Source organism: Nicotiana tomentosiformis, chromosome 11 (assembly GCF_000390325.3).
Source record: "Nicotiana tomentosiformis chromosome 11, ASM39032v3, whole genome shotgun sequence".
Classification (NCBI taxonomy): domain Eukaryota; kingdom Viridiplantae; phylum Streptophyta; class Magnoliopsida; order Solanales; family Solanaceae; genus Nicotiana; species Nicotiana tomentosiformis.
Genome location: NC_090822.1, coordinates 54,458,754 through 54,479,007, shown reverse-complemented (window position 1 = coordinate 54,479,007; position 20,254 = coordinate 54,458,754). Strand labels below are relative to the sequence as shown.

Genomic DNA, 20,254 nt, shown 5'->3' with positions numbered 1-20,254 from the left:
CTACTGACTGGGCCCTGCTGGCAGTGCACTGGCGGAAGACTGAGCAACAGACTGGGATGGCACTGATGACCCTCCCCTAAAAGCTGACCCCCCACCGAATGATTCCCCAAAGTTTCCCACGAACCGAACCTTGTAGGTACCCTCTCGCTCCATTTTGTTCTTCAACTTACGGTTCTCTATAGCTTGAGCAAATTCTACCATCCTCCCATAGTTCATATCTGAATTGAAGGCAGCTGTAGCGGCCTCATTGATAACCAAGGGGCTAAGGCCCTTCACAAACCGGCGCACTCTAGCCTCCATAGTAGGCAACATGAGAATGGCATATTTAGACAGACGTGCGAACTCCATATAATACTCCCACACACTCTTACTCCCTTGCTTAAGATTCTCAAACTCTGTGGCACGGGCTGCCCTAGTCTCGGTAGGCAAGAAATGGTCTATAAAGGCATCAGCGAACTCACTCCATCTCGCTGGAGGGCTCCCTTCTTCCAGAGAGTCCTTCCACAGCTCAAACCAAGAATATGCCACCCCTTTCAGGTGGTAGGCAGCCAACTCCACTCCCTCTGTCTCAGTAGCGCGCATAACTCGGAGAGTCTTAGGCATCTCATCAATGAAGTCATGTGGGTCCTCATCGGGATTAGCACCTGTGAACACCGGAGGATCCAACTGAAGAAACCTGTTCAATCTGGAACCACTAGAATCCCCGTGTTGGCTAGACGAAGTGGGTACAACATTTGATCTCTGGGCTTGAGAATCCACTATCTGTGTCAGCATCTAAATAGCTCCCCTAAGATCCCCATCAGAAATACATGAACCGGAAGCTGGGGTTTGAGGTGGAATCGAAATATTAGATGGAGGAACCGTCGCACCCTCTGTAGGTGTAGGAACTGGTGTGGCCTGGTCCGGTGTAATAGAATCATGTAGTGTAGCAGTCAAGGGATTATCCTCACCCCTCGGGTGTTCACCTGCATCATCAAATAAAGGGTCAACTGCCACTCCTAAGGCGGCGTTAGCTCCTTGGCCAGTTCTTGCTCTCTTCTTAGGTGCCATATACTAAAAGTTAAAGCAATGCAAGAGTTAGAGGAGGAACAGTTGCACAATTAGTTTCATCGCACGATCCAGAATATCAAAGAAGGGTATTATTCCTAAATATCTAAGTAGCCCCCAACTTATACATGTGGTCGACAACACACCGATAAGAAGGACTCTACCAGACACGACTCCGAGACATCCTAGGATACTTTAAAATCTTAGGCTCTGATACTAAGTTTGTCACACTCTAACCTTGGGAAGCGTGACCGGCGCTCAATCGAGTGAACCCGGCCAAGCAAGCATGTTATATACTTTCTACCCAATTCACCCATGATCAAGAAAAGGCATGGTTTCATTAGTTATACCGTAGGAAGCTCATTCATACAATCCTAAATCGTTTCATTAGGCATTTCACCTTTAAGTCGGCGTTGGCTCCTTGGCCAGTCCTTGCTCTCTTCTTAGGTGTCATATACTGAAAGTTAAAGGAATGCACGAGTTAGAGTTGGAACAGTTGCACAATTAGTTTCATCGCATGATCGAGAATATCAAAGAAGGGTATTGTTCCTAATTGTCCAAGTAGCCTCCAACTTATAGATGTGGTTGACAACATACTGATAAGAAGGACCCTACAAGACACGGCTCCGAGACATCCTAGGACACTTTAAAACCTTACGCTCTGATACCAAATTTGCCATTTCCCAACCTCGGGAAGCGTGACCGGCGCTCAACCGAGTGAACCCGGACGAGCAAGCCGAATAGATACTTTCTACCCAAATAACCCATGATCAAGAAAAGACATGATTTCATAAATTATACAGTAGGAGTCTCAAAATACACATTTCTTATAGTTCAAGTGGAAAAAGTGATCAAACACAACATAACTTGTTTAACATTCCCAACACCCATGTACAACCCACATAGTGTCTACGGAGCCTCTAAAGATACAAAAGAGAGTAAAGATGGTGCCGGCAACAAGGCCCCGGCTATACCTCAAAAGTGACCATAATATAAACAAAAGGTACAATACATGACCCCGGAATAGAAATGGGGCTCACCGAGTCCGCTGAGAAAATGATGCAGCACTATCTGTGATCAGCACTATCCGCTATGTAGCCACTGCATCCATTTAAAGATGCAGCGCCCCCGGAAAAAGGGACGTTAGTACCGTCGAATAGCACTAGTATATATAGCTAAACACCAACTCAATAGCATGAATAATAATAAAAGAGGAACAGTCAAAAATTCAATAAGAGCTTCAAATGATATTAAAACATCAATTTCAATTTAAAGATGACATAAGTTTTTAAGTCAATTTCCACGTTACTAGGTTGGGTGATCTTTAGTGCCGATATTCCACAATTCACAATGCCTCTGTATTCTTACACGGAGTCCGATATCGACCCGATCAGCTAGGTCCTCTCATTTGAGACATCAACCATAACCACAATTTCAATAATCATTTCCAGCACAGTACCACCATGTGTGCGGCATGGCGTCCGATCACGGCCCGATCGGCTAGGCCGTCTCACCCAAGACGTTACCATTTTCAGTCAACCATCTCACATCATACTTTTTTCATATCTTTCAATTCATTGGCACTAGTGATCATGATTACAAAGTTATTCTTGGCACTTGGCCGTATTTAATAATCCATACCCCTTTTCCTCATTCAATATCATTATCATTATCAACAACAATAAGGCTTCCCATTCAAGACATTAAATTCACATATGAGCAATTTGGAAATCTTACGCACATAGAGGCTTTTCATACAATTTTGTATAACAACATTTATTTCGATCTTGACATGAAGTCTAAACATTTCTAACACATTCCACATTTTTGAACACATCATCAAATAACAAGATAACATGATGAAGCATTTAGAATAAATATTGAACTTACCTCCTTCAGCACAAACACATTAGAAATCGCCAATTCTATAATGATCAAGGGCTTACTCCAATTATATGAACACCGTGGGATTCGATTCTAAGAAGAATGGGGTTTAGATAACATACCTCAATTGAGCTTATTAGACTCTAATATGATATGGAATTCTAAGAAACTTCAATCTATTTTAGAAATATAACAAGTTGGCCAAAAATTAAGAAGATGGTCATGAATCTAGCTCATTTGAGCATATTATCAAACACTAGGTGTGCATCAATGTTTTAAGGCCCTTTTTGTAAAAGACTCCACCAACCCACACCCCATTCTTTTCTCTCTTTAACTCAAAACCTGCCCATAGACCTTAGGAACACATGCACGCAAGGTAAGCACTCCCATCCCCGTGAATAACCTTACTAATGGCCCATTCTAGTTATATTTTGAAATAAGAGTTTGGGTGATAGAATGTTACCACTTTGGAAGAAGACCTAGGTGCCTTTCTTGAAAATCTTCAAGGTTTTAAGTGAGAATTAAAAAGTAATTTGATGAAGATCACTTCCTTCCTCTAAGCCCCCCCCCCCTCTCTCTCTAAATATATCAGAAAATATGATCAAAATGTTCCAAGGTAGGTGTTTTAACGGAATAGGGTCGGGTTTAAAAACCCAAAAATTAAAGCTCCGGAACAGGTTATGCGACCGCATAGTGGTTATACGGTCCGCAAAATGACCGCTAAAATGGGTGTTAGAACTGGAAAGAAACTGACTTGGTCTGCGGTTACTATGCAGCCCGCAGACCTGTTCTGCGGTTGCATAATGCACCGCAGAACGGTTCTGCGGTCGCATAGTGCACCGCTGAACCTCCTTCCGAAACATAACAAAGCGGAACATGCGATAAGAGTGCAGCCCGCAAAATCGTTAGGCGGTCGCATAATGGCCGCAAAAATGACATAAAAAATGCCCCAGAAAATTGCCCCACTCTACGACCAGTCTGCGGTCCGCAAAGTGGTTCTGCAACCGCATAATGCCAATTATTAACCTCTATGCCTACTTTGGCATCACGGATTCGGGGTTTTGAGAAACAATTATTAACCTCTAACCTATTTGCATTTGCTGTCCACGGTGTCGCATCTGCGATACCTCATCTGCGAAAAATTCATTATAGATGTGGAAGACACTTATCCTCTGACCAGCCGCTTCTGCGGACATCTAGCACATTTGAGGCTTTACTTCTATAGAATGTCCTGTGCATCTGCACTCCACAGTCCACACCTACAGACTAAACCCTTCTATCCTAGCATCGCATTTGCGTCCCCCCCTGATCGCTTCTGTGATCACGCACCTCCGACCAGACCTATTGTCGATGTGAAAATAGCAAAAGTCAACAATTCATTAGCAAAGCCAACATAATCTGAAATGACCCAAAACCTATATGAAACACACCCGAAGCTCTCAGGACCCCGTTCAATCATACAAACCAGCCACAAAACAAAAATTAGATCTAATCAAAGCCTCAAATCATACAAAACAACATCAAAATTATGAATCTCTCCTCAATTCTAGCATAAGGAAACTTATGAACTTTCAACTTCTAGTTCTCGTGTCGAACCATACAAAACAAACTCGGAATGACCTCTAATTTTGCATACAAGTCCCAAATGACATAATGGACTTATCCCAACTCCCATAACAAATATTTTAACTCGATATCAACAAAGACAACTCTCGGTCAAACCTATCAAATGTCCAAACCTTCTACCTTCCATCTTTCGTCAATTCAAGACAAAATGACCTCCGAACCTCCAAATCAAAATCTAGAAATATGCCTAAGTCAAAAATTACCATACGAAGCTATTCGAATTATCAACACACCATTCCAAAGTCTCTTACACAAAATTCAAACTCTGGTCAACTCTTACAACTTAAGCATCCAACCAAGGGAAAAGTGTCCCAACTTAATCCTAAACTTCACCAAAACTAAATTAACCACCCAGACAAGTCACGTAACCATATGTACACATATGTAATAAATCAAATAAGGAAAATAAGGCTAAAATACTCAAAACCACTAGCCGAGTTATTAGAAAAGGCAAATAACAAACTTTGTGGCTCAATTCCCAAATTGCCAGCACGCGAAGGCCGAACACAAAAGACCCAGTGTCTTAGCACAAAATATTGAAATTCCAATGTGGAAGTGGGAGATGATAAAAATGGACTTGTAGTAGCTCTACCTCACATGCCTCATAAGTTTGACTCAATTTGGATGATTGTAGATCGACTCATGAAATTAGCACACTTCTTGCCTGTTAAGACCCTTGACATAGCAGGACATTATGCTCAATTGTACCTCTAGGTGATAGTTAGATATATATTACTACAGTTTCCATCATCTCCAATCGAGGGGCACAATTCATCGCTAACATTTGGCAGAAAGATCAGCAAGGCTTGCGTAATCAAGTGAATCTTAGTACAACTTTCCATGAAGACCGGACTATACAGAAACTCGATGATATGTTGCGTACTTGTGTTCTTGACATCAAGTGTAGCTGGGATGATCATTTACCTCTCATAGAATTTTCTACAACAACAGCTATCATGCTAGTATTCAAGTAGCATTGTCTGAAGATCTATATTGTAGGAGATGTAGTTCTCCCACTGGTTTGTTTGAAGTCGGAGAAGTAGAGTTATTAGGTCCAGACCTTGTGCATCGCTATGAAGAAGGTCAAGATCATTAAGTTGTGGTTGAAGACTGATCAAAGTTGCAAGAAGTCCTATTCAGATGTAAACACGGAGATTTGGAGTTCAAACAAGATAATTGGGTATTCTTGAAAGTTTCTCCTATGAATGGAATAATGTGATTTGGGAAGAAAGGGAAATTGAGCCCCCAAATATGTCTGACCTTATAGAATCTCATAGAAGATTGGTCAAGTGCCCTATAGGTTCAAGTTACATATGCAGTTGTCCTTAGTACACCCAGTATTTCATGTGTCTATGTTGAGAAGGTTGTTGAAGATCTGTCGCTCATCGTCCCTGTGGAGGCTATAAAAGCTAATGAAGAATTGACTTATGAGGAGAGTCTGATTGCAATTCTTGATAGACAAGTTCAAAAGTTAAGGAACAAAGAGATTATGTCACGCCCCGAACCTAGGAGCGAGACAAGCACCCGGTGCCTCACCTAACCTGGCGTACCAAATTGCGACTAAGGGACTCTGAACACATAATGTCATACTTTTGCCATGGGGCCACCTTGCAAGACAATTTGCGAAGCAAAATATAAAACTGAATGGAAACTAGCGCTAACTAAACATCAATATAAAGCTGGGCTGAAAAGGCCGTCATAGCTACTACAGCTGACAAACCACCAAATTATACATACCAGGCCTACAAACCCAACATACTGCATTAACCAACAGGATATGTCTACAAGCCTCTACTGATAGATGTACTATGATCGGAACAGGTCCCCGACCTACCCATAACACATATACAGATATACAAAAGATATACACAACACTCTAGACCTGGCAACTCCGAAAGGCGTGGAGCTTACCGATCAGGCTGAACTCGGGAAACACCTACTGAGGAGATCTACTCGTCTGTCTATCTGAACCTGCATGCATGAAATGCAGCATCCCCGGAAAAGGGACGTCAGTACGAAATAATGTACCGAGTATGTAAGGCAATAACATAACTGAAAATCAAAACTGAACTGATAATATAATAACTGGAAGTAACTGGGAGTCAAAGATGATCTGGAGATATACTTACCTGCTGATACTGACTCAACTCCTTCAATGTAGTAAGTAAAATAATTGTACGGCCTTATAAGGCTCGGTATATATAACTGTTGTGCCATAGTAGGCTCGCTCATAGGCGCTCAGCCATACTAGGCTAAGGCTATGTATCTCGACCATGCTGGGCTCGCTCATGGGCGCTCGGCCATAGTAGGCTCGGTATATAACTTTCCATCTGATCAGTGGTTGCCCAATAGGGGCCTGCCCATCGATTATAGCTCGATGGTAATGAAAATACTGTAATACTGTATATATAGGCTTGTTGCTCTCTTGACTGGAAGAAGACAATACTAAATTGAATATAGAATCTCGATAAGGAATAATATTGTAACTTATGAGACTAGAATAGTGTGAATAAATTCATGAATATGAACTTCTCTTTTTGTCTCATTACTAACACATGTAGCTACGAGATCATGCCAAAATGAAGGAAGGCTTAGCCTTAACATACCTTATCACAATCTTTCCAATCACCAAGTTGAACTCACCTCTTTGCACCTTAATCTACAAGAACGATAATAATACTATCGTTAAGTTACGAAAGGTACAACTATCGCACAACGAACGACAAACTTATTTTGTATTAAAACGGGCAGTATCTCCCCTATAATCCTTACTTCCTCCAAATTCAAGATAACACCAACAATACAAGAACAGAACAATAACAACATATATACATCATTTTCCAGCCCTATATACACCATCAAATACTACAAAACAGCCCAACACACCCCAATCTCTTCGTACACAAAACGACCACTGTAGTAGTGTCAAACGACCCGAAAATGTTATGATGAACGACCAGCCAACCACCCTACATTTATATGGTGTTTATAAACCCCCTTCCTCCTCCAAAACTCCACAAAATAGTAGTAAAACACGCAGCCCAACAGCAACACAAAATAGTCCACAAAACAGTCTGCTACAAGTGAATAACTCGAACTCACGGCTTCCGATCACCGTCCCGTGAGTTCTTACAAGTATAGAACGACTTACCATGAATTTACAGAAGAAAAATTGGATGAAAGAGAGAAGTAAACTCACCTTATTTGTTGGATAACTCAGCTCTTATCTTGGTTCTTCAAACTCTAGGTTTTACCTCCAATTGGAACTTGAAAGGGAGAGAAAATCAATTAGGGTTTGTGGGAAATTTTTGGGAGGATTCTTTGCAGAGCTTATGTCTGGTTATTATGCTCTATTTTAAGTCTAATATATGAAGAAAATAGGCCCTTAAAAGGCCTCTTTGGACGACCCGAAATGGCCCATTTTTGGGCTTTCATTTAAGCAAGTAGGTGACACACCTACTTGTCACCTAGCAGCTTGCGCAGTATCGCAAAAATGCACATATCTCACTACTCCGATGTCGTATTGACAAACGGTTTAATGCGTTGGAAATTAAACTCATAGATCTTTAATTTGATGGTTGGAACACCCCATAACTCTAATTATATTGGGAGAAAATTGCAGTTACATTTGACCCAAAGTTTCAGTAAAACTTATGAGTGTAACTTGTGATGACTTTCATCGACTTTTGTTCCACAACTCGCTTGACATTAAAACATAACACACGGATGTCATACGACTAATATAAATCATAACATAATCTCCTTATCATGTTAATCACCCTAGTCTCACCCCAAAGGTACATGTTATAACATTCCCAACTTGTCGACTTTCGACGAAACATTGTTTTATTTAATTGCTTTAGCTTCTGAACTGTCCAACCCTCTTTGTACTTGTTGTTCATGATCTTCAATATTTGTAACCTCAGAGGTAACATGATTAACTTACTTTATATACTTTTAAATATTATCTCATTTTTGGTCCTACATTAGTTTGCTTACGACGCATTTTTACGTACGAAAATATAGGGTGTAACATCACTCCCCCTTGGGAACATTCGTCCTCGAATGTTTACTCTTAGAGACTTTGGAAAATTTTGCCAAAGTATCCTTCGTACACTAGGTTAAAACCAACCTGCACGTAGCCAGAAACATACTATGCATGCCACATATGGCCAATCTTTATAAATAGCAGCAATTTGCCTCACCGACCGTAAATCATAAATATTGAAAGTGAAAAATAAAAGCTTACCTGATGACCTGCTAGCCTACATAGAGCTATGTTGTAGCGTCCCATCTCGAACCATATCTTCAGTTTGAAATAGGTGGGGGTATTTAGACTTCATTTCTTCCTCCGATTCCCACGTCATCTCTTCTACATTCTTGCTCCTCCATAAAACCTTTACGGAAGCTACCTCCTTATTTCGTAGATTGCGGATTTGTCGGTCTAGGATGGCAACTGGAATTTCCTCGTATGACAAGTCCTCTGTAATCTGTACATCATCCGTGGGCACCACTCGGGTAGGATTGCCAATGCACTTTCGTAGCATAGATACGTAAAAAACCGGATGGACAGACTCCAATTCTGAGGGCAACTCTAACTCATAAGCTACTTGGCCCACTCTCCGAATGATCCTATAAGGCCCAATATACCGTGGGCTAAGCTTGCCTTTCTTGCCAAACCTCATCACGCCCTTCATAGGTGATACCTTTAAGAATACCCAGTCATTAATCCTGAACTCTAAGTCTCGTCGCCGCACGTCAGAATATGACTTCTGACGACTCTGAGCTGTCAACAGTCGCTCCCGGATAAGCTTTACTTTCTCTATGGCCTGTTGAACCAGGTCTGGCCCATATAACCCAGATTCCCCAACATCAAACCACCCTATAGGAGATCTGCACTTACGCCCATACAAAGCCTCGTACGGAGCCATCTGAATACTGGAGTGGTAACTGTTATTATATGCAAACTCGACAAGAGGTAGATGTTCATCCCAACTTCTTTTAAAATCCAACACACATACTCATAACATATCCTCGAGCGTCTGAATTGTGCGCTCGGCTTGTCCATCAGTCTGTGGATGAAAAGCTGTGCTGAGATTCACCTGAGTCCCTAGACCTCTCTGAAATGACCTCCAAAAATGTGCTGTAAACTGAGCCCCACGGTCAGATATAATAGAAACTGGTACTCCGTGTAGCCGCACTATCTCCTTAATATATAACTTGGCATAATCTTCTGCTGTATATGTAGATCTGACCGGTAGGAAGTGAGCTGATTTCGTGAGCCTATCGACTATCACCCATATGGAATCGAACTTACGATTAGAACGAGGTAAACCCGTGATAAAGTCCATGTTTATCGCCTCCCATTTCCATGTCGGGATCTCTATAGTCTGCATTAGCCCTCCAGGCTTCTGGTGCTCTATCTTCACTTGCTGGCAACTAGTACATTGGGCGACAAACTCAGCAATGTTCTTCTTCATATCATTCCACCAGTACACATCCTTAATGTCATGATACATCTTCGTCGACCCAGGATGGATGGAATACCATGAATAATGTGCCTCTGACATAATCCTGTCTCGTAGCCCTGCTACATCTGGAACACACAAACGACCCCTATATCTAAGAACCCCATCTCCCTTTAGCTCTAACAGTGGTTTCTTCTGCTACGGAACTCGCTCTCTCAGCTCGACCAACTCTGGGTCCTCGTACTGCCTTTCCTTGACTTCCGCTATGAGGGATGATTTTGTAGTGTTTTGGAGTACAACTCCACCATCCTCAGAATCTACTAACCGAACCCCCAACGAAGACAATTGATGAATCTCTCTAGCTAATTGTCTTTTCTCGGGATCTACATGTGCTAAGCTACCCATAGATCGACGACTTAATGCATCTGCTACAACATTAGCTTTCCCTGGATGGTAGAGAATGTTAACATCGTAATCTTTCAATAACTCAAGCCATCGCCTCTGTCGCAAATTCAACTCTTTCTGCTTGAAGATATATTGTAGGCTTTTATGATCAGTAAATACATCAACATGAACACCATATAAATAATGCCGCCATATCTTAAGTGCATGGACAACCGCAGCTAACTCGAGGTCGTGGGTCGGATAATTCCTCTCGTGCTTCCTCAACTGCCTTGAAGCATACGCAATTACCTTCCCATGTTGCATCAGGACACATCCTAACCCGATACCTGATGCATCACAATACACGGCATAACCCTCTAGACCCTCTGGAAGTGTTAGAACTGGAGCTGAGGTCAACCTGTTCTTAAGCTCTTGGAAACTCCGCTCACAAGCCTCTGTCCATTAAAACTTAGTTTCTTTCTGTGTCAACTTCGTCAATGGTGCCGAAAGGGAAGAAAAACCCTCTACGAACCTCCGATAGTATCCTGCTAAGCCTAGAAAGCTACGAACCTCTGTCGGAGTGGTAGGTCTAGGCCAATATTTCACGGCCTCAATCTTCTGAGTGTCCACCTTTATCCCTTCATCTGATACAATATGCCCCAAGAATGCTACAGACTTCAACCAGAACTCACATTTAGAAAACTTAGCATACAACTTACGATCACGGAGGGTTTGGAGTACCGCTCGCAGGTGGTCCGCATGCTCATCCTCTGAACGGGAATAAACCAGAATATCATCAATAAATACTATCACGAACAGATCTAAAAATGGCCGGAATAGGCTATTCATCAAGTCCATAAATACAGCGGGTGCATTAGTCAACCCGAAGGATATGACAAGGAACTCGAAGTGGCCATATCGGGTCCTGAAGGCTGTCTTCGGAATATCTTTTTCCCGAACTCTGACCTGGTGGTACCCCGACCTCAAATCTATCTTTGAAAAGCATCTAGCCCCCTGCAACTGATCAAACAAGTCATCGATCCTTGGAAGTGGATACTTATTCTTAATAGTTACCTTGTTCAGCTGCCTATAATCGATACACATCCTCAGCGAGCCATCTTTCTTCCGCACAAATAGTACTGGTGCACCCCAAGGTGAGGTACTGGGCCTGATGTAACCTTTCTCCAACAAATCTTTTAACTGCTCCTTCAACTCCTTCAATTCACCAGGTGCCATTCTATACGGAGGGACGGATATTGGTTGAGTTCCTGGAAGCAAATCGATGCTAAAATCAATCTCTCGCTCTGGAGGAATACCTGGAAGCTCATCTGGAAACACATCTGCATACTTTTTAACTACGGGAATAGACTGAAGTATAGGTATCTCAGCATCTGCATCTCTAACTCGCACAATATGATAAATGCACCCTTTTGCGATCATTTTCCTCGCCTTCAGATAGGAAATAAACCTACCTCTGGGTGTTGGTGTATTACCTACCCATTCAAGGACTGGCTCACCCAAAAAATGAAATCTGGCTGCCTTTGCTCGGCAATCAACTGTGGCATAGCAAGCTGCCAACCAGTCCATGTCCATGATAGCATCAAAATCCATCATCTCTAGCTCAACTAGGTCAGCTGAGGTCTGACGACTACAAATTGTCAAGTAAGTTAATCATGTTACCTCTGAGGTTACAAATATTGAAGATCATGAACAACAAGTACAAAGAGGGTTGGACAGTTCAGAAGCTAATGCAATTGAAGAAAATAATGTGTCGTCGAAAGTCGACAAGTTGGGAATGTTATAACATATACCTTTGGGGTGAGACTAGGGTACTTAACATGATAAGGAGATTATGTTATGATTTATATTAGTCGTATGACATCCGTGTGTTATGTTTTGAAGTCAAGAGAGTTGTGGAACAAAAGTCGATGAAAGTCATCCCAAGTTACATTCATAAGTTTTACTGAAACTTTGGGTCAAATGTAACTGCGATTTTCTCCCAATATACTTAGAGTTATGGGGTGTTCCACCCATCCAATTAAAGATCTATGAGTCTATTTTCCAATTCATTAAACCGTTTGTCAATATGACATCGGAGTAATGAGATATGGGTATTTTTGCGATACTGCGCAAGCTGCTAGGTGACAAGTAGGTGTGTCACCTACTTGCTTAAATGAAAGCCCAAAAATGGGCCATTTCGGGTCGTCCAAAGAGGCCTTTTAAGGGCCTATTTTCTTCATATATTAGACTTAAAATAGAGCATAATAACCAGACATAAGCTCTGCAAAGAATCCTCCCAAAAATTTCCCACAAACCCTAATTGATTTTCTCTCCCTTTCAAGTTCTAATTGGAGGTAAAACCTAGAGTTTGAAGAACCAAGATAGGAGCTGAGTTATCCAACAAATAAGGTGAGTTTACTTCTCTCTTTCATCCAGTTTTTCTTCTGTAAATTCATGGCAAGTCGTTCTATACTTGTAAGAACTCACGGGACGGTGATCGGAAGCCGTGAGTTCGAGTTATTCACTTGTAGCGGACTGTTTTGTGGACTGTTTTGTGTTGCTGTTGGGCTGCGTGTTTTACTACTATTTTGTGGAGTTTTGGACGAGGAAGGGGGTTTATAAACACCATATAAATGTAGGGTGGTTGGCTGGTCGTTCGTCATAACATTTTCGGGTCGTTTGACACTACTACGGTGGTCGTTTTGTACGAAGAGATTGGGGTGTGTTGGGCTGTTTTGTAGTATTTGATGGTGTATATAGGGCTGGAAAATGATGTATATATGTTGTTATTGTTCTGTTCTTGTATTGTTGGTGTTATCTTGAATTTGGAGGAAGTAAGGATTATAGGGGAGATGCTGTCCGTTTTAATACAAAATAGGTTTGTCGTTCGTTGTGCGATAGTTGTACCTTTCGTAACTTAACGATAGTATTATTATCATTCTTGTAGATTAAGGTGCGAAGAGGTGAGCTCAACTTGGTGATTCGAAAGATTGTGATAAGGTATGTTAAGGCTAAGCCTTCCTTCATTTTGGCATGATCTCGTAGCTACATGTGTTAGTAATGAGACAAAAGAGAAGTTCATATTCATGAATTTATTCACACTATTCTAGTCTCATAAGTTACAATATTATTCCTTATCGAGACTCTATATTCAATTTTAGTATTGTCTTCTTCCAGTCAAGAGAGCAGCAAGCCTATATATACAGTATTACAGTATTTTCATTACCATCGAGCTATAATCGATGGGCAGGCCCTTATTGGGCAACCTCTGATCAGATGGAAAGTTATATACCGAGCCTACTGTGGCCGAGCGCCTATGAGCGAGCACAGCATGGCCGAGATACATAGCCTAGTATGGCCGAGCGCCTATGAGTGAGCCTACTATGGCAGAGCAGTTATATATATACCGAGCCTTATAAGGCCGTACAATTATTTTACTTACTATATTGAAGGAGTTGAGTCAGTATCAGTAGGTAAGTATATCTCCAGATCATCTTTGACTCCCAGTTACTTCCAGTTATTATATTATCAGTTCAGTTTTGATTTCCAGTTATGTTATTGCCTTACATACTCGGTACATTATTTCGTACTGACGTCCCTTTTTCGGGGACGCTGCATTTCATGCATGGAGGTTCAGATAGACGGACGAGTAGATCTCCTCAGTAGGTGTTTCCCGAGTTCAGCCTGATCGGTAAGCTCCATGTCTTTCGGAGTTACCAGGTCTAGAGTGTTGTGTACATCTTATGTATATCTGTATATATGTTATGGGTAGGTCGGGGCCCTGTTCCGATCATAGTACATCTATCAGTAGAGGCTTGTAGACATATCCTGTTGGTTAGTGCAGTATGTTGGGTTTGTAGGCCTGGTATGTATATTTGATGGTTTGTCAGCTGTAGTAGCTATGACGGCCTTGTCGGCCTAGCTTTATATTGATGTTTAGTTAGCGCTAGTTTCCATTCAGTTTTATATTTTGCTTTGCAAATTGTCTTGCAAGGTGGCCCCATGGCCAAAGTATGACATTATATGTTCAGAGTCCCTTAGTCGCAATTTGGTACGCCAGGTTAGGTGAGGCACCGGGTGCTTGTCTCGCTCCTAGGTTCGGGCGTGACAAACTTGGTATCAGAGCAGTTCTATCCTAGGGAGTCTACAAGCTGTGTCTAGTAGAGTCTTGTTTATAGATGTGTTGTGCACCACATTATATAAGCAGGGCACTACAGGGCATTTAGGAGTTAGTTACCCTTCTTTGAAATCTAAATCGTGCTATAGAACTGAGTTATAGGAAATTTGAATTAAACTTATGTGTTGGTGTTTGCATGCACAGATGACGGTGACTAGGAAGACTACGGCTAGCCAGAGGAGAGATACAGCAGCAGGTGAGGGGACCAGCAGGGTACCCCCAGTAGATGGGGCCCAGTCTGAGGCTCAAGGCGAGACCCCTACTCAGCCATTACCGGCTCCTCCACCAACTACGGAGATTCCTAGGGAAACCGCACATCCAGTTCCCCCTCCACTTCCATCAGATCAGGACTTGAGGAGTGCGGTGCATTTGTTGACACAGTTGGTAGCTACCCAGCAACAGGCTAGGGCATCAGCTAGTGCAGGAACTTCTGAGGGGTCTGGGAGTTCAAGGGTCCGAGAGTTTATTGCTTTGAGTCCCCCAGAGTTCACGGGGACAGATCAGAGGGAGGACCCACAGGATTTCATAGATCAGCTTCACAGGATCTTTCGTGTTATGCATGCCACGGAGAAAGAGGCAGTTGAGCTAGCAGCTTTTCGACTCCGAGATATAGCCATCCTTTGGTACGAGGGATGGGAGAGGTCCAGGGGACGTGATGCACCTCCAGCTATTTGGGAGAATTTTTCAGATGCCTTCCTTGACCAGTACTTACCACGGGAGATCCGACAGGCTCGAGTCGATCAGTTTCTAGCCCTCAAGTAGGGTAATATGAGTGTTCGAGAGTATAGTCTCCGTTTTGACTCATTGGCCAGATATGCACCATCCATAGTTGCTACTATGCGGGACAGGATTCACAGGTTTATAGCAGGGTTAGCCCCAGAGTTAACCGAGGCATGTGCCACCGCTGCATTGCAGGATAGTATGGATATCTCCCGGATTCAGGCATTCGCCCAGAATATAGAAAGGGGTAGGCGTCGGCAGCAGGGTACAGAGAGGGCTGAGCAAGGGCAACGTAAGAGGATGAGATTTCCCAGGTCTCAGGAGCAATCTCAGGGTAGTTATAGGACCCAGTACTTCGGACGGCCACCTAGGCCTCCGCCACCTCAGTTACAGGGTTACGGGTATGACCGCTATACTCAGTCAGGACCAGGTGAGAGCTCACGGGCGTCGGGTTTGCAGCGACAACGAGGTTCTGCGCAGACATGGTCATTTCCTCCGCGGTGTGACATCTGTGGTAGAGGACACTTGGGCCAATGCCGAGCAGGTTCTGATGCTTGTTATACATGTGGGCGTCCAGGGCATATGATGCGGGATTGCCCAAATAGAGATTCGAGGGGAATGGCACAACCAGCAAGTTCAGCAACAGGATCATCTATGTCCGTGCATCCTTCAGGGCGCGAGTCTCAGTCTTCGGCTGGTAGAGGTCGGGGCAGAGGTAGAGGTTCCAGTTCAAGTGGTAATAAGAACCGTATCTATGCTTTAGCGGGTCGGCAGGACCAGGAGTCTTCACCAGACGTTGTGACAGGTATATTAACCATTTGCTCTCACGATGCTTATGCTTTGATAGACCCAGGATCTACTTTATCTTATATTACCCCATTTGTCGCGAGGAAGTTTGGTATAGTGCCTGAAATACTAAGTGATCCTTTTGCGGTATCTACACCGGTCGGAGAATCGATTATTGCTAGACGGGTTTACCGAGGTTGTACGGTGACAATTTGTAGTCGTCAGACCTCAGCTGACCTAGTTGAGCTAGAGATGATGGATTTTGATGCTATCATGGGCATGGACTGGTTGGCAGCTTGCTATGCCACAGTTGATTGCCGAGCAAAGGCAGCCAAATTTCATTTTCCGGGTGAGCCAGTCCTTGAATGGGTAGGTAATACACCAACACCCAGAGGTAGGTTTATTTCCTATCTGAAGGCGAGGAAAATGATCGCAAAAGGGTGCATTTATCATATTGTGCGAGTTAGAGATGCAGATGCTGAGATACCTACACTTCAGTCTATTCCCGTAGTCAAAGAGTATGCAGATGTGTTTCCAGATGAGCTTCCAGGTATTCCTCCAGAGCGAGAGATTGATTTTAGCATCGATTTGCTTCCAGGAACTCAACCAATATCCGTCCCTCCGTATAGAATGGCACCTGGTGAATTGAAGGAGTTGAAGGAGCAGTTAAAAGATTTGTTGGAGAAAGGTTACATCAGGCCCAGTACCTCACCTTGGGGTGCACCAGTACTATTTGTGCGGAAGAAAGACGGCTCGCTGAGGATGTGTATCGATTATAGGCAGCTGAACAAGGTAACTATTAAGAATAAGTATCCACTTCCAAGGATCGATGACTTGTTTGATCAGTTGCAGGGGGCTAGATGCTTTTCAAAGATAGATTTGAGGTCGGGGTACCACCAAGTCAGAGTTCGGGAAAAAGATATTCCGAAGACAGCCTTCAGGACCCGATATGGCCACTTCGAGTTCCTTGTCATGTCCTTCGGGTTGACTAATGCACCCGCTGTATTTATGGACTTGATGAATAGCCTATTCCGACCATTTTTAGATCTGTTCGTGATAGTATTTATTGATGATATTCTGGTTTATTCCCATTCAGAGGATGAGCATGCGGACCACCTGCGAGCGGTACTCCAAACCCTCCGTGATTGTAAGTTGTATGCTAAGTTTTCTAAATGTGAGTTCTGGTTGAAGTCTGTAGCATTCTTGGGGCATATTGTATCAGATGAAGGGATAAAGGTGGACACTCAGAAGATTGAGGCTGTGAAATCTTGGCCTAGACCTACCACTCCGACAGAGGTTCGTAGCTTTCTAGGCTTAGCAGGATACTATCGGAGGTTCGTAGAGGGTTTTTCTTCCCTTTCGGCACCATTGACGAAGTTGACACAGAAAGAAACTAAGTTTCAATGGACAGAGGCTTGTGAGCGGAGTTTCTAAGAGCTTAAGAACAGGTTGACCTCAGCTCCAGTTCTAACACTTCCAGAGGGTCTAGAGGGTTATGCCGTGTATTGTGATGCATCAGGTGTCGGGTTAGGATGTGTCCTGATACAACATGGGAAGGTAATTGCGTATGCTTCAAGGCAGTTGAGGAAGCACGAGAGGAATTATCCGACCCACGACCTCGAGTTAGCTGCGGTTGTCCATGCACTTAAGATATGGCGGCATTATTTATATGGTGTTCATGTTGATGTATTTACTGATCATAAAAGCCTACAATATATCTTCAAGCAGAAAGAGTTGAATTTGCGACAGAGGCGATGGCTTGAGTTATTGAAAGATTACGATGTTAACATTCTCTACCATCCAGGGAAAGCTAATGTTGTAGCAGATGCCTTAAGTCGCCGATCTATGGGTAGCTTAGCACATGTAGAGCCCAAGAAAAGACAATTAGCTAGAGAGATTCATCAATTGTCTTCGTTGGGGGTTCGGTTAGTAGATTCTGAGGATGGTGGAGTTGTACTCCAAAACACTACAAAATCATCCCTCATAGCGGAAGTCAAGGAAAGGCAGTACGAGGACCCAGAGTTGGTCGAGCTGAGAGAGCGAGTTCCGCAGCAGAAGAAGCCACTGTTAGAGCTAAAGGGAGATGGGGTTCTTAGATATAGGGGTCGCTTGTGTGTTCCAGATGTAGCAGGGCTACGAGACAGGATTATGTCAGAGGCACATTATTCATGGTATTCCATCCATCCTGGGTCGACGAAGATGTATCATGACATTAAGGATGTGTACTGGTGGAATGATATGAAGAAGAACATTGCTGAGTTTGTCGCCCAATGTACTAGTTGCCAGCAAGTGAAGATAGAGCACCAGAAGCCTGGAGGGCTAATGCAGACTATAGAGATCCCGACATGGAAATGGGAGGCGATAAACATAGACTTTATCACGGGTTTACCTCGTTCTAATCGTAAGTTCGATTCCATATGGGTGATAGTCGATAGGCTCACGAAATCAGCTCACTTCCTACCGGTCAGATCTACATATACAGCAGAAGATTATGCCAAGTTATATATTAAGGAGATAGTGCGGCTACACGGAGTACCAGTTTCTATTATATCTGACCGTGGGGCTCAGTTTACAGCACATTTTTGGAGGTCATTTCAGAGAGGTCTAGGGACTCAGGTGAATCTCAGCACAGCTTTTCATCCACAGACTGATGGACAAGCCGAGCGCACAATTCAGACGCTCGAGGATATGTTACGAGTATGTGTGTTGGATTTTAAAAGAAGTTGGGATGAACATCTACCTCTTGTCGAGTTTGCATATATTAACAGTTACCACTCCAGTATTCAGATGGCTTCGTACGAGGCTTTGTATGGGCGTAAGTGCAGATCTCCTATAGGGTGGTTTGATGTTGGGGAATCTGGGTTATATGGGCCAGACCTGGTTCAACAGGCCATAGAGAAAGTAAAGCTCATCCGGGAGCGACTGTTGACAGCTCAGAGTCGTCAGAAGTCATATTCTGACGTGCGGCGACGAGACTTAGAGTTCAGGATTAACGACTGGGTATTCTTAAAGGTATCACCTATGAAGGGCGTGATGAGGTTTGGCAAGAAAGGCAAGCTTAGCCCACGGTATATTGGGCCTTATAGGATCATTCGGAGAGTGGGCCAAGTAGCTTATGAGTTAGAGTTGCCCTCAGAATTGGAGTCTGTCCATCCGATTTTTCATGTATCTATGCTACGGAAGTGCATTGGCGATCCTACCCGAGTGGTGCCCACGGATGATGTACAGATTACAGAGGACTTGTCATACGAGGAAATTCCAGTTGCCATCCTAGACCGACGAATCCGCAATCTACGAAATAAGGAGGTAGCTTCCGTAAAGGTTTTAGTGAGGAGCAAGAATGTAGAAGAGATGACGTGGGAATCGGAGGAAGAAATAAAGTCTAAATACCCCCACCTATTTCAAACTGAAGATATGGTTTGAGATGGGACGCTACAACATAGCTCTATGTAGGCTAGCAGGTCATCAGGTAAGCTTTTATTTTTCACTTTCAATATTTATGATTTACGGTCGGTGAGGCAAATTGCTGCTATTTATAAAGATTGGCCATATGTGGCATGCATAGTATGTTTCTGGCTACGTGCAGGTTGGTTTTAACCTAGTGTACGAAGGATACTTTGGCAAAATTTTCCAAAGTCTCTAAGAGTAAACATTCGAGGACGAATGTTCCCAAGGGGGGAGTGATGTTACACCCTATATTTTCGTACGTAAAAATGCGTCGTAAGCAAACTAATGTAGGACCAACAAAGAGATAATATTTAAAAGTATATAAAGTAAGTTAATCATGTTACCTCTGAGGTTACAAATATTGAAGATCATGAACAACAAGTACAAAGAGGGTTGGACAGTTCAGAAGCTAAAGCAATTGAAGAAAATAATGTTTCGTCGAAAGTCGACAAGTTGGGAATGTTATAACATATACCTTTGGGGTGAGACTAGGGTGCTTAACATGATAAGGAGATTATGTTATGATTTATATTAGTCGTATGACATCCGTGTGTTATGTTTTGAAGTCAAGAGAGTTGTGGAACAAAAGTCGATGAAAGTCATCACAAGTTACATTCATAAGTTTTACTGAAACTTTGGGTCGAACGTAACTGCGATTTTCTCCCAATATACTTAGAGTTATGGGGTGTTCCACCCATCAAATTAAAGAGCTATG

General features: G+C 42.9%; 1 protein-coding gene across 1 annotated transcript; it reads right to left on the bottom strand.

Moving 5' to 3' along the window:
- LOC138901463 (uncharacterized) lies at window positions 1–774 on the bottom strand. Its single transcript, XM_070189230.1, has one exon. The coding sequence runs from the start codon at window positions 772–774 to the stop codon at window positions 1–3; it is 774 nt and encodes a 257-aa protein (XP_070045331.1).
- Between the last annotated feature and the right edge of the window lie 19,480 nt (window positions 775–20,254).